A 15,478-nucleotide genomic window follows, 5' to 3' on the forward strand; every position below is an offset into this window, starting at 1 on the left:
GGAGAAATACTCAACTGCTTCCATGGCCAGATGAGCACGGTGTGGCTCTGGCTCTCCCTTGCTAGCAAATGACAGAGTATTTCTATCAATGAGGCAGTGATGGCTCACTTATCCGGCCATCAAAGAAGTGATGCATTGAAACAGGAGAGAAAATTGTCTTTGCATGTTTTAGCTATCCTGTTGGAACAGGATCAACAGTGTGCCATGAGCCTTATATAATGAAAGCAACACGATCATAGTAATCTGTAACAGATGCATATTGGCACATGTGAATTAGAAGTGAGGGCTTATTTAGCAGAATAAATTGAAGTTATCATGTCCCTTTTTCTGTACAGTGTCACCATACCTGGTGAAGGGATCTGAGTTGATGCCCACAATACTCATCTATTCAGTTATCTGATAAAATGAAGCACTTCAGCAATACCTTTTCCTCCTTCTATGTATTGTTGGTTAACATATTTACTGGGTTTAAATGCAAGATACAGACAAGCTAACAAGCATTCATGATGCAAGTTTTCTATATAAAAATTATCTGTATAGCAGCCAAGTTTGTGTACCCAAAAGGTGTTATTCTTTAATATCAAAGTGATACCTCCAGCTTTCAAAAAATTGAGTTCATATGGCAATTCTTGATTGGATGTTGCATCTAGGTGTAATCTCACAGCACCTGCTATATAAATAGTGCAGCATCATTGTTTGTGATCACATGCTTGTTTTTTCCAATGTTTAACAACAGCCATCTACTGTAATATCCACCATGTAAACTGAATACCTTTTTCAGTAATAAAGATAGGCCAATATGAAAATTACACAACCATTTGTAAAACACAAGCCTATGAAAAAATAAAAAGAGGTGTCAGAATGGCCTTTGGATAAGGCAACATGTTACCGCTCTTGTGTGTTAAAGTCCTGTTTAATTGTCTTAACTTCAGAACTTTGTTGTCTTCAACTTATCAATATGGTAGCAAAGCTTCAGAGCAGGCCCCAGTTTTAGTCCTAAGTACTTCATAACCATGTCACTCCTCAGCAACAACAGGGCATTGCCATCAATCTCCTGCAGAAAACAAGAGGAAGATTAGCATGCACAAAAATGTACATAAGAAGATATTACGGTATATTATAGTATAAATTCATTACCAGGCATTGCATGACTGACCACATAGATCAACTTTGAGCAACATTTTTTTTTACTATACACTGGCTGTGAAAAATTCATAATTTATTAGTAATTTTTAAAAATATAACTGATCAGTCAAGAATAATCTGTAAACAGAATCCATAACAATGCAGCACACCTGTATGGTAACTAAAGGATAAGCCTTTGCTATTCTGGAAGTAGGGGACGATTCTTTGTGGCTCCACTCAGTTTGGTGTATGGGACTATGAGAACTAAAGAATGTGATTTTAGCCATGCTGACTGGGAAATACTTTATATTTCAATATTTTTATTGAAAAAAAAAGAAACTGGTCTCGAAATGAACAGACACAATAGTAGAACAAAGTCGTCAGATAATCAATATCACAATACAAAAATATAAAAGGTATTATCACTGAACATATCTGTCCTTAATCATTACAGCAAAGTGTAAAATTAATAATATGTATCCAAATACCAATGGGACTGAATAATAAATCCTCCCCATGAGCCCGAATCCCACCATGAACAGTGAGTGGCGGAGACCCAAAACCACAAGGAATCCCAGCAGTGGACCCCGAGATTATCCCAGGACCCACTACCACGTAGGCCCCATAAATGATCATCTGTATTGTTCAAATAAATACCAGAAAGAGAAGGAAGTCAAAGAGCAAAGAGAAAAAGAGAGAGAACAAAAAAAAAAAGGAAGGAGGAAGAGAAGGAGATAAAGAAAGAGAGGGTCAACCTGGAGCTCCCGATGGAGTCGAAAGATAGTTGATCCATGGGTCCCACACCATATTAAATTTCTTGGAGTTGTTACAAAGTATATAGGTAAGTTTATCGTTAATCATAATCATAATCCAATTGAGTTTACTTTTAACCTGATCAAGAGGGATTATCGACTGTCTCCAATGCCTAGCAATTGTAATTCTTGCCGCCAGCAAAATATAAGTAATCAACTTTACTGATTTTTTGGGCGTTTCGTCAGGTAATTTGTGGAAAAGAGCGACTTCTGGGGATCTACGAATGTTTACCCCCGTTACTGAATTTATGAGGTTGAAAATCCTAATCCAGAACCGAGTTACGAGGGGACACTGCCTGGGAAATACTTTAAAACAAATTCATCAAATAATACAGAACACTGCAACAGTAGAACTGTTGAAACAGTAGAAACAGTAGAACTGTTGAAAATGTTATCAACAAGTTGGAACAAATCAAGTTAAATGTGACTAACTACTACAGTACTTTGCACATAAAAAAAGTAGAAGTTTCCAACTTATATTATTGTGTTATGATCATTTGTACTTTGATTTAACTGAAATTACTTACCATTGCATAATATGAAAATATGTTAGACTAACTTTGTATCACAAAAAAAGAAAATACTCATAAGAATGATCATACATTAGTAGACTTTCAAATAAACATTTGTATAAAAATTCTCAGTACACTAAATTCCATTTGTTTTCAAATTTTTGCAATTAATGGGATTTCTCGAACAAAAACAACAAACACTATTAGAAATGCATTTGTTTCAAGAAATGTCCCATCCTGCTCCTTCAGTTTGATTTGACTCCACTAACAAGTCGAAAATTGAACAAAAGTTCTTAAAGTTACAATGGATATTAAATTTTACTAGTGTATGGCCAGCTTTAAAAACATGCAGGGTAAGGGCAGACTGCTCCACATAGAAGAGATGCAGGGTAAGGACAGACTACACAGAACACTGAATGTTTGTAAGTAGTAGCACATTTGTTGTCCATAACTAGCCAATCTTGAACAAATGACAGAGATGCATCAGAGAGAATTTCATCTCATGGTTCATGATGTTCAGGCCGGGTTCACACTGGTACGACACGACAGTCGTACCACTCTGGATCCAACTTTACCCTGCGACTTGAAGTCCGACATCAGTCCAACTTCACTAAACAGGGAACCGACTTTGATCCCGACAATGCAGGCACTTTGTGTCTGGTATGAATCTTTAGGGGAAACTCCACGCCAAATAAAGGGGTTCCCCTTTAAGAGCATACCAGGTTCTTTATTCTGGTATGGATTTTAAAGGGAACCCCCCCACACCAAAAAATGCCAAAATCCATACCAGATCCTTAGCCGAGCACGCAGCCCGGCAGGTCAGGAAAGAGGGTGGGGACGAGCGAGTGCCCCCCTCCTGAACCGTACCAGGCTGCATGCCCTCAACATGGGGGGTGCTTTGGGGAGGGGGGCTTGTGCCCCCCACCCATGTTGATGAGGACAGGGGCCTCTTCCCGGCAACCCTTGCCATTGGTTGTCAGGCTCTTCGGGCGAGGGCTTATCGGAATCTGGAAGCTCGCTTTAACAAGGGGGCCCACAGATTCTGGCCCCCCCACCCTATGTGCATGAGTATGGGGTACATTGTACCCCTACCCATTCACCTAAAAAAGTGTAAAAAAATAAAACACAGGTTTTTAGAGTGGGAGAGAGCGTTGAGTCAATATCGGAAGAAGAAGAGAGGGAGAAGATCGCGGAGAAGACCCGGCAAAAGAGCGGCAAGACAGCAGAGAAAACCCGGCAGAGGCAGAAGACAACGGACAGAGGGAGAAGAACCAGAGAGAACTAGAAGACCCTAGAGAGGCAGAAGATGTCGCCAGAAGAGGAAAAAGAGCTGGAGAAGGAAAGAAGAAGTCAGAAGAGACGCCAGAACTGCCTTGATAAAATACTTTATACCCCATACTCCTTAACATAGGGTGGGGGGTCAGGACACATACCCCAACAACCAAGGACAGGGTTGTCGGGAAGAGGCCCTTGTCCTCATCAACATGGGGGCAAGATGCTATGGGGTGGGGGGCGCAGGGCATGCGGCCTGGTACTTTTCAGGAGGGGGGGTGCTCACTCGTCCCCACCCCCCTGACCTGCTGGGCTGCATGCTCGGATAAGGGACTGGTATAGTCTTGGAGGGGGAACCCATGCCGTTTTTTTTAGAATTTTGGTGTGCGGTTCCTCTTCAAGATCAGAGCACAAGTCGTATGCCAAAGTCGGATCAGTTAAGACAGCGATCCTACTTTGATCACACTTCAGTGATATTCAATGGGATGAAGTAGGATCAAAGTCGGACCAAAGTAGTGCAGGGAGCATTTTCAAAGTCGGACCGGTTAAGACGGCTCCCAATGTCGGAGCGTTTATCGTACCAGTGTGAACCCAGCCTCAGTGTCATGCTTTGCCTTCTTTGATGCTTCTCTGCAATCAGCTCAATTGAAGTCCAGTGTATACAGCTAATCCTTCAATGCATATGGCGCAGGCCTGTATGCAACAATATCCTGCTCATTTACACTTCGCACAGCCAAAACATTTTTTTTAAACCGCTTACATACATGTTTTCTAAAGAGGTCAACATGTGGGCCCAATGCCTGTGGATCAGCATCCTTCACAAACCAGACAACATCTTCCACAGTCCAGCTGGAGGGATCTTTACTAGATGGCCGTATGGTCTCCTGGTTCTCAGGGGAGGGACTTGAGGCTGTAAAGAAGGAAATTAATTGATTCACTGGTTAGTGTGCATAGTGTAAGCTATCTATCTTGATTATTAAGCTTTAAACTGAATTTTGGTATAAGAAAACAGTGTGTAAATACAAGAGGCGTGTGTATTATTATTCTCTTAGGCCCCGTACACACGAGAGGATTTATCCGCAGATACGGTCCAGCGGACCGTTTCCACGGATAAATCCTCTCAAAGATTTCCGCTGATTTCGATGGGATGGAGTGTACACACCATCGCATTGAAATCCGCGCGGAAATCCTCTGCCGATGACGTGTCGCGCCGTCGCCGCTATTATGACGCGGCGACGGGCGCGACGATGTCATATAAGGAATTCCACGCATGCGTCAAATCATTACGACGCGTGCGGGGAATCCCTTTGGACGAATGGATCCGGTAAGTCTGTACAGACGAGCGGATCCATCCGTTGGAATGGATTCCAGCAGATGGATTTGTTGTGCAGCAACTGCTGGAATCCATCCCAGAGGAGATTTCTCCGCGGAAACAGATCCGCTGGCGTGTACACACCATAGGATCTATCCGCAGAAACCCATTTGCTGGGATTTATCTGCGGATGGATTCTATCGTGTGTACGGGGCCTTAGTGTATTTTGTGCTTTCAGATATGTGTAGTAATCAAGTGTGAAAAACATTGCTCGGTGTAAGGCTTCCTGTAATAAAATCTGGTCACTGCTGCTTTCTCTCCTTGTGCACGCTGACTGGTCTTGTCTCTGCCACCTCCTGTAGTGTTTTGCAGGAAGCCTGTAGGGGGTGGGGCCTGCTGGTGCTCTGCATGTAGTAGGTGGGGCCTGTAGTGGATTGTGCCTGCTGCTGCTCTGCACAGGATATTTGCAACATAGGGGTTTATTTACTAAAACTGGAGAGTGCAAAATCTGGTGCAGCTCTGCATAAAAAAACTTCCAGTTTTTTTTTTTGTCAAAGCTTACTTGAACAAGCTGAAGTTGGAAGCTGATTGGCTACTATAAATAGTTGCACCAGATTTTGCACTCTCCAATCTTAGTAAATTAACCCCATAGTGATGATGTCACTGACAATTTTACACGTTAATACCTGGTTTTCCAAAGGCATTTGGTGCTCACAAAGAGGAATTATATACTTTGCGTCTAATGAGGAAAATGAGGGTGCCTGGGGTTCAGCTTTGATTAATAGCTGAGCCAATAAAAAATACTATTTATTTATTTATTAGCATACAACTGCAACTAACAAGAATTGGCATGGAACAGTGGATAACTCAGTGAATTGTGAAGAGTAACTATTAAAATATTAGTGATTGTCTTAGCTTAAATGAAGTTCCTTATAGACATAAGATCAACTTCAACTGATTTGGCTGGTTGTAGCCAGATTGGACAACAATGAGAGATCTGCATGTACCCACTTGACCTTGACAGATCTACCTTGGCCATTCTGGGATAAGAATATATTCATTAGTATTGATTTTCTGGCAAACCGTCAATGTTTTGCCCTGATTGGAGGAGTATGGGGAGCATTATTCTTCTCGCCCTTTAGGCTGAGGTATGCATGTGTATGTTTGTAGTAAGGTCATATGAAAGATCTTTCATGGTAGACTTATTCGCACACTACCTCTGCTAAAAGAGGTTTAGATATCTCACCCAATCAAACCGAATTGTAAGACAAATCAAAAGCAAGAATCTATGAGGTGTATTTATAAAAAGTTTGCAGGACTATTTATCAGGTGTAACTGCCAAAGGGGACAATTAGGCCAAAGTGTTAGATAAAAAAAGCAAGAATCTATTTAACTATAATATAAACTATTAGAGTATATTTATAAAAAAAAAAAATGTATAGCTTTTCTTTCTGCCAAAGTGTGTGTACATTAATTCTGTGAGAATGGAGGGGGGGGGGGGGCAAAACCAATTTTTATAGTATTTCGTCTCCAGGTTGAATGTTATTCTTCACACACAGTAGAGTGAATTTGGAAAGTACCACATATACTGTATACCTATATACTATGATTGTTAGCTCCATCTAGTGGCAATAATGCACATTTTTTTGATTCACTGTGTATGAAAAAGAACATTTCACTGGAGAGAAAATAGCATAAGAACATTTGTTTTGACCTCATTTGCACAGAACATGTACATGCAGCTTTACAGAACAAAGAACAATAGTTCTGCAAATGTTTTATAAATAAATTTTAAAGGGTTAGTGACCTTACCCAGCAGTAGTGTAGAAAGGCAATAAGACCCATCAATTTACAACACCTAGTAGGCCTTTTGTCTTTAAAGAACATAAGTCATAGATTTTCATATACAATTAAGTTTAAAGAAGGAAAAGGGTTTTTAAAAATTTGCTGCTTTCTATTCATAATTACTTGTCTAATTACTATTTAAGTAAGTAAACTGTTTGCTTTGTTACCACTTCTGTTTCCCTCAAGGTAGCTTCCACTTCTAGTAGGACTTGATGTTTGGCGTCTTAAGCCTGTTGATGCTTGCCCTCCTGAAGACACCTGACTTGACCGGTGATTGCATGAAGAGCTTCCTCCACCACTTAGACGTCCTTCTCCATTGCTCTGTCTTCCAGGGTAGAGGGAACTCATATAGTTGAAGGCGGAGTCAGAAGGATCAACGCTGTATCGCTTTGTATTCACTGGATCTACCAGGTAATCTTCTGGTATGACAGTTTCTGCTAAGAGATACATCAGTGCTTAAACATGAACAGCCAAAGTCTTTAACATTGTTGAACAAAGCATTTGCTCATTTTATTAAAATTCTAGCTCCTAAACAATGATGTGTAATTATTTTTCAAAGGCTCCGTTCACATTTCCGTTCTAAATCACAGGTGGAAATGCCATGATTCCACCCGCGATTAGAAATAGCAGCAAACTGCGAGACGCCCGTGCGTTCCCTGTGACTTCCAATGGCACCCCAATCGTGGTGCGATTTTACCACGATTCAGCAGGCGACAATCGCGGTAAACTTGTGCAAACAGAATAATGGCACGGCTGTCACCCAAAAGAAGCTCTTGTATTTCTTTTAGGCGACAAGCAACCTGAGATTCTGTTTTCGTGCTATTCTACACAATTGTTGCCCGCCGATTTGGGTGCCATTGGAAGTTACAGGAAGCGCACGGGCCTCCCGCGATTTACTGCAATTTCAAATTGCAGGCGGAAACGCGGCAATTCCGCCCACAAATCAGAACACAGAGATGTGATCGGAGCACAAGACCCCTTTCACACTGTCGCGACTTAAAAGTCGTGTAATTTTGCTGCCATTTTACTGAAATTTCACACCCATCATATGTGTTTACAACCAATAAGATTCAGTTATTCACATATGCAATATACAATTTAAAATATATCTGAATGCTGCAGGCAACTAGGCTAGCTCTTCCTTAAAGGGGTTGTAAACCCTTGTGTTTTTCCACCTTAATGCATCCTATGCATTAAGGTGAAAAAACACCTTGCAGTCACCGGCCTCCCCCCCCCCCCCCCGTTTTACTTACCTGAGCCCCGAATTTCCCTTGGTGGGGACGCGCTGTCCATCTCTCCACGGGGCCTTAGCTCTTGATTTGATAGATTGATAACAGCGCAGCCATTGGCTCCCACTGCTGTCAATCAAATCCAATGACGCTGCTGTCAATTAAATCCATGGAGTACATGTTCTAGACAGGTTCATGAATTTGGAACATGCTGCACCACTTTTCAAACACACAAGAGACACTTTTATAAAATCTGTGTGCACCAGTTTTTTTTAATTCCAGGGGGTGTGTGCAAGCAGCGATAACAACCACCGTCAGGAATCTACTTATTCTTGCTGACAGCCAACCCTGGCCACACACAAATTCCCAGGTAAATGTAGCCTTATTTGGTAAACCTTTGACCTGGGACAAGCTTGTGCATATCAGGTGATAGACATCTAATATAGAAATGCTTGTTCCAACTCAGTAACTCACTAAATAATAAAGTAAGGATACAGGTGACAGGTCTGGAGCATGCATCTTTAATAACAAGTTGGAAATAGCAACTTACATATCCCTATCTTGAAAGATTCCCTTTTAGTCATAAAAATACATTTAGATCAGGTATGCCTGCTATGTGCTTGTTATGATACTACACATAATATTTTTACATTTGGTGGTACAAAAATTGGAAGTGATATGGTGATGATACAAGAAAGAGAATCCCAGATTGGCTAATTCCTAATGCGCCTAAAATTAGGGATGCACCGATACCAAGTATTGGTACTCGCGCAAATGCTCCCGATACTGAAACTGATACTTTGCGGTGCAATTTGTGTCAATACAAAAAGAATTGGCGCAAAACACACTGCAAAGAATCACATGCAATTTGAAAAGGAATGTGGTGAGATTCCTGTCCGAATTGCACATCATTTCCTTCACTGCTTCTGTGTGTATAGAAAGGAAAAAGCGCCATCTAGTGGGCAGTTTATTTAAAATGTTAGAACTCACCTGACATATCTAGCCAAATGAAAAATCTGCCTGATGATAGCAAATCACGGTCGCTGAAGGTGCTCACAGGGCTAGAGGAGATGTAGAGGGGTTCCCCCCCCCAAGCTGACATCACTTCCGCCCTATACCCTCCAGCCCTGTGTGATTTGCTATCATCAGCGGGACTGGGACACCTATGTAGGTTTGAGATTTGGCCAGATATGTACTAACATTTTTAATAAACTGTCCACTAGATAGCGCTTTTCCCTATACCCTATATTCACACAGAGGAGCAGTGGGGGAAATTGCATGCAATTCGGGCAGGAATCGCAATACATTCCTGTTCAAATCGCATGTGATCCTTTGTAGTGCAACTTGTACCAATTCTTTTTGTATTGACGCAAATTGCGCTGCAAAGTATCGGTACTCGGTATCGGAGAGTACTTGCCGTAAAGTATCGGTACTCGTACTCGCTAATAAAAAACTGTACCCTACTTAAAATATATCTAAAGCCAAACTTGGATAAGGTGGGGATGCCAGTTTTTTATTGCCACCTGTGGATATTTTTCATGGCTTTCTCTCCTGTAGAGACAACAGTAAGTGAAAAGAAATCTCTCCAAAGTTAGGGAAATGCCCTCTTAGATGTCACTGGAACAAGACACCCCACTGGAACATTTGCAGTCGCTGACATTGGCCACCAGGAAAAATAGAGAGAGTGAATCACCTGGATGGTGACAGATATACCGTATTTGCCGGTGTATAAGGCGACCGGGCGTATAAGACGACCCCCTAATTTTACATTTTTTTTTAAGATTTTTTGCCTGTACTCATCGTATAAGACGACCCCCCTTCCGAGGCTTCTGACGTTTCATATTTCTTCCTTCTGGAGCCATATTCTTCTTCATTCTTGCTGGAGCTGGAGACATATTCTTCCTTCTTTCTGGAGCTGGAGCCAATCACAGCGAGCGATTTATTCTATTAATGAATACAAAGCCTACTTGGATTGGCAGAGGCTGTAACATCATCAGCCCAAGCCTCTCTGACTCTCAAAGCCAATCTGAGCAGGCTACTGTATGTAGCCTGCTCGGATTGGCAGAGGTTGTTACTCCTCTCTGAGCAGGCTCTGTGTTCATTTGAATACACAGCTCACTGGGATTGGCTTAGCGGTATATACTGTATGTAGCCGAAGCTGCGTACAGTATTACCGCACATCCAACGGGCATCCGAGCAGCTGACCCAGCGTATAAGACGACCCCTGCTTTTTGGCCAGTTTTTTTAAGTGTAAAAGGTAGTCTTATACGCCAGCAAATACAGTAATAATAAAAGACATTCTAACCCTCTCACTATTGTATCCATAATGTAAAAAAAATGATGTTTGGGCTTTAGATATATATTATTTGCACATTGACCTGGCTCACTCACAGGTGCAAAGAAGAAACCAGTGCAATTGTGATCCATGAACTGTATTGTTGTTTACAGATTGGACAGAACTGCATGCATACATAGGGAATAAAAAGTGAAATGCAATTCGCTGATTTGGCTTACTTGTAAATGAATTTTCTCTTCACTGACAAGGATTCCTTGAAATGTGAGACCTACCTGTCTCCATCCTGCCAGTATCATATTCCTTGGGGTTGTCTGAAGTGGAGCTGTATTGTACAAAGGGCTGGTTGCTGAACAGATTGTCACAGATCAGGCTGCGGCAGAGCTTTTTTAGGAAGCGCAGGACATACCCTATGCTGTTCACCACAGGCAGGCTGAGGAGATGCTGCTTTCCCTCAAATGAAGCAGACACTGCAAAACAGCAACAATGCCATTACTTTATTACACACACTTGTCTTACTGTCAGTTTAGTAGGAGTCAGAGCACATTCCGCAGTCTGGGGTAAACATGCATTGCACATGAAAACGGAAGAGCAGTGATTAGAAGGATCCAGTTTATCAGCCATTCAGTTTCCTACCATTTATAATCACACAACAGGATATTTTACTTAAACATTTGGACAATTATCTGCACAAAGTGTTGCTTTGTTTAATATATTTAATAGTCTAATACAGTGTGGTCTGATGAAAACTACTTTAAAGTGTATTAAACATAACATTTAACCTGAAAGTAGCTTACAAATGCTTTGTGTAAGTGAGCAGGTTATGGGCATTAGAGATTGGTTTGAGTAACAGCTTTGATCAGACTGCTGTAATGCCCCGTACACACGATCGGAATTTCCGATGAAAAAAGTCAGACAGAATTTTTTCATCGGATATTCCATCCGCTGACTTTTTCCGTCGAAAATTCTATTGGAAATTACGTTAATTCCGCATGGAACTGTGACGTAGAAAAAAACAAGCATGCTCAGAATCAGGTCGACGCATGCTAGGAAGCATTGAACTTAATTTTTCTCGGCTCATCGTAGGCGTTGTACGTCACCGCATTTTTGACGGTCGGAATTTGGTGTGATCATGTGTATGCAAGACAGCTTGAGTGGAATTCCGTCGGAAAAAAACCATCAGAGTTTATTCAGATGGAAAAAACGATCGTGTGTACAGGGCATTAGATGTCTTCTCAGTCCAGCTTCTGGCATTCACATTCATGGTTTTAATTGTTAAAGGAGAATTCAGAGTATAGATATTTTTACATAATTACATTGATCCAGCTTGGACCAATGTAACTACAGGTATGTATATTCAATACCCATTGCTACTCACACTGCTACTCCAGTGATCTCCACTAGCTTCTGGGTCCCATGCCAAGTGGCTGCCCAGCTGCATTGTAAACACAAGCAGTCAGCTGCTCGGCACAGGCGCCATTTAGAGAATGCTTTGCATTTTCTCAATGAATACAAAGTGCTCTCTGTTTGGATGAGGTGGAGAGCATAACCTCACCACCTCACATCTCCACTTCATCGATCACTGATAATCAGTGGAGGTCACTGTAGAAGTGGTGTCTACTACAGTGATTACCAGTTTCGGGAGGGATCCCACAGATATGGTATATGCATACCTACATTGGTCAAAGCTGGACTGAAAAAACGATGAAAAAATGCAATACTTGGAATTCAGCTTTAAAGCAGAGTTCCGCCGAAACCAAAGGTTGTCCTTTGTTGGTCCTGAAGGGTGCATGGCGTTTTTTCATCTGGTTGGACCTCATACTGACCACCAGGATATCTGATCAGTGGCACACCAAGTTTTTACCATCTCCCCACCACTTCACAGCTCCCATGGGGAAAAAAGATAACTTCCGAATATATTGATTGATGATTTTTAGCTAATTTAGCAGGATCCAGCCAAGATTTGAACCATTTACTGTATATGGCTTGCTAAAAGTGATTGTAAAGGTTATTTTTTTATTTTTTAAATAACAAATGTGTCATACTTTCCCGCTCTGTGCAAGGATTTTGCACAGAGCAGCCCCGATTCTCTTCTTCTAGGGTGCCCCAGCAGCACTTCTACCTCCTCCTTTTCATCGAGTGACCCCACAGAGAGCCACTTTCCCTGGAGGCACCCGTGCAGGCCCACTTATGAGTCCCACTGCTGTGTCCATCGACACAGACAGCAAGACTCGGCCCGCCCCTTGCTCCCGTGTAATCGGAATTGTTTGACAGCAGCGGGAGCCAATCGCTGGGTTCATACTCATCACTGGAATGGATTAGGCTAAGGTAAGAAAAAAGGGGGGCTTTGGGGGCTGCTACAGCACAGAAGGATTTTTACCTTAGAATGCATTAAGGTGAAAAAACCTTGAGGCTTTACAACCCTTTTTGGAAAATCGGTTTTGGCTTTGTGAAATAATTTAAGCTGGTGAATTAAAATGAGAGAAACTAGATCAGAGAACAAGAATGTTCACAAAAAGGTAATTTCTTTCATGAAAAGTTTACTTAAAATGGGAGTTATGAAGGCCGAACTTGCTTAATTAGTGGCAACTCAATTATTTACATCTCCTTAAAATAGAGTTTAAAATGTGCTTTTTTATAGTGCACATTCTTTTAACTTTACTTTGTTTTGATCCTTAAACATACCAGAATAAATAACTGTGAATAAAAAAAGAGACTGTGTGTGAGAGACAACCCCTTTTTTTTTCTCAATGAGTCATTTCTCTTTAGTCTTTAACATTTCCAATTATCTTTCTCAGTACCGGGCAATTTGTCTGCTGGAATACAATTTTTGTCTATGACAGTCATTGATGGTGTCATAAATTGTGCAGCATAATGATACATTAGTGGCAGCTCTGCAACCCACTATAGTATTCATAGGTTTGTCGGTATGCTTTGTATGCGCTGGATCCTTTCTTGCTCTAATTAATTCTCTTTGTGGGAAAGACAGCTTACTAATTATCTCAGCAGCTACAAAATCAGGAACGGCTGAGCAATTTCACAAAGCATATTATATTTGTATGTTTTTTATTCCTTCAGAACTGAGAATGCTTATTTTAAGTCATCCTTGTTTCATCTCCTCTTCTCACCCATGGATGTGTTTGCCTCTTGTTAATGTTTTCTCCCCATCATTTTTGAAATGACCACGTGCTGTAATTGTAATTTTTATAAGGTGAGACTTCAGCTTGCATTCTCCAGCACAGAAAACAACATAATGCTCCAACACCTGAACTCACTGTCCCCACCAGTAAACTGATACATTAAAGCGGGGGTTCACCCAAAAAAATGTTTTTAACATTACATTCAGGCGAGTTGTTAGAATGACAATCGGGTTTATTTTTTTTAAATCGTTGCCGTACATAACATTTTATAGATATATGTTCACCGCGGCTTCCGGGTATAATCTGCGGGACTGGGCGTTCCTAATTGATTGACATGCTTCCAACCGTCGCATACAGCATGTCACGAGTTGCCGAAAGAAGCCGAACATTGGTACGCAGGCGCCTTATAGAGCCGACTCGCAGTCCGGCTTCTTTCAGCAACTCGTGATGCGCTGTATGCACCGGTCGGAAGCATGTCAATCAATTAGGAACGCCCAGTCCCGCAGATTATACCCGGAAGCCGCGGTGAACATATATCTATAAAACGGTATGTATGGAAAGGATTTTAAAGAAACACCAGATTGTCATTCTAACAACTCGCCTGAATGTAATGTTAAAAAAATTTTTTGGGGTGAACCCGCTTTAAGAAGTGTCTCTCTCTCTCTCTCTCTCTGCCAATTCCTCTTGGCAAAAAGCCTCCAGTTCCTGTAAATTCTTGGGCTGTCTTGCATGAACTGCACGTTTGAGATCTCCCCAGAGTGGCTCAATGATATTGAGGTCAGTAGAAATATATTTATTAAGAAAAATGGTAATGTGTACAATACTTATTTTACCCGCTGTATATATACAGTAAGGGGAAAAAAGTATTTGATCACCTGCTAGTTTTGTACATTTGCCCACTGACAAAGAAATGATCAGTCTATAATTGTAATGGTAGGTTTATTCTAATCATGAGAGAGAAAAAATTCCAGAAAAAAACATTTAAAAAAAAGTTATAAATTGATTTGCATTTTAATGAATGAAATACGTATTTGATCACCTATCAATCATCAATATTTCTGGCTCCCAGGTGTCTTCTATACAGGTAACAAGCTGAGATTAGGAGCACTACCTGTCCACAGAAGCAATCAATCAATCATATTCCAATCTCTCCACCATGGCCAAGACCAAAAAGCTGTCCAAGGATGTCAGGGACAAGATTGTAGACCTACACAAGGCTGGAATATGGAATAGGCTACAAAAACATCCATTAAAGATCTCACTTTGTGGAGTTTCAATGATTGGTGAGGAATCAGCCCAGAACTACACGGGAGAATCTTGTCAATGATCTCAAGGCAGCAAGGACCATAAAAACAATTGGTAACACACTATGCTGTGAAGGACTGAAATCCTGCAGTGCCTACAAAGCCCCCCTGCTCAAGAAAGCACATGTACAGGCCCTTCTGAAGTTTGCTAATGAACATCTGAATGATACAGAGGAGAACTGGGTGAAAGTGTTGTGGTCAGATGAGACCAATCAAGCTCTTTGGCATCAACTCAACTCGACGTGTTTGGAGGAGGAGGAATGCTGCCTATAACCCCAAGAACCCCATCCCCACTGTCAAACATGAAGGTGAAAACATTATGCTTTGGGGGTGTTTTTCTGCTAAGGGGACAGGACAAGTTCACTGCATCAAAGGCACAGTGGACAGGGCCATGTACCGTCAAATCTTGGGTGAGAACCTCCTTCCCTCAGCCAGGGCATTGAAAATGGGTCATGGATGGGTATTCCAGCATGACAATGACACAAAACACACGGCCAAGGCAGCAAAGAAGTGGCTCAAGAAGAGGAGAGGGACAAACTCCCTGCAAACCTGGTGGGCAACTATAAGAAATGTCTGACCTCTGTGATTGCCAACAAGGGTTTTGCCACCATGTCATGTTTTGCGATGGGGTCAA

The 15,478-nt window shown here is 41.5% G+C and overlaps 1 protein-coding gene across 5 annotated transcripts in view; it reads right to left on the reverse strand.

Moving 5' to 3' along the window:
* Window positions 1–443: 443 nt before the first annotated feature.
* The window catches only part of SCML4 (Scm polycomb group protein like 4), a 154,538-nt gene continuing 139,503 nt past the window's right edge, over window positions 444–15,478 (reverse strand). For 3 of the 5 annotated variants that reach the window (XM_040350195.1, XM_040350198.1, XM_040350199.1), the window contains 4 exons: window positions 10,676–10,870; window positions 7,046–7,315; window positions 4,486–4,631; window positions 444–1,054 (listed from right to left, as the gene is read on the reverse strand). In XM_040350195.1, the coding sequence (XP_040206129.1) occupies window positions 929–1,054; window positions 4,486–4,631; window positions 7,046–7,315; window positions 10,676–10,870 (737 nt within the window). In that variant the 3' untranslated portion in view covers window positions 444–928. The remainder of the gene's footprint in view (window positions 1,055–4,485; window positions 4,632–7,045; window positions 7,316–10,675; window positions 10,871–15,478) is intronic. The other 2 variants (XM_040350197.1, XM_040350200.1) reach the window with 1 other exon arrangement.

This window comes from Rana temporaria, chromosome 4 (assembly GCF_905171775.1).
Source record: "Rana temporaria chromosome 4, aRanTem1.1, whole genome shotgun sequence".
Lineage (NCBI taxonomy): Eukaryota > Metazoa > Chordata > Amphibia > Anura > Ranidae > Rana > Rana temporaria.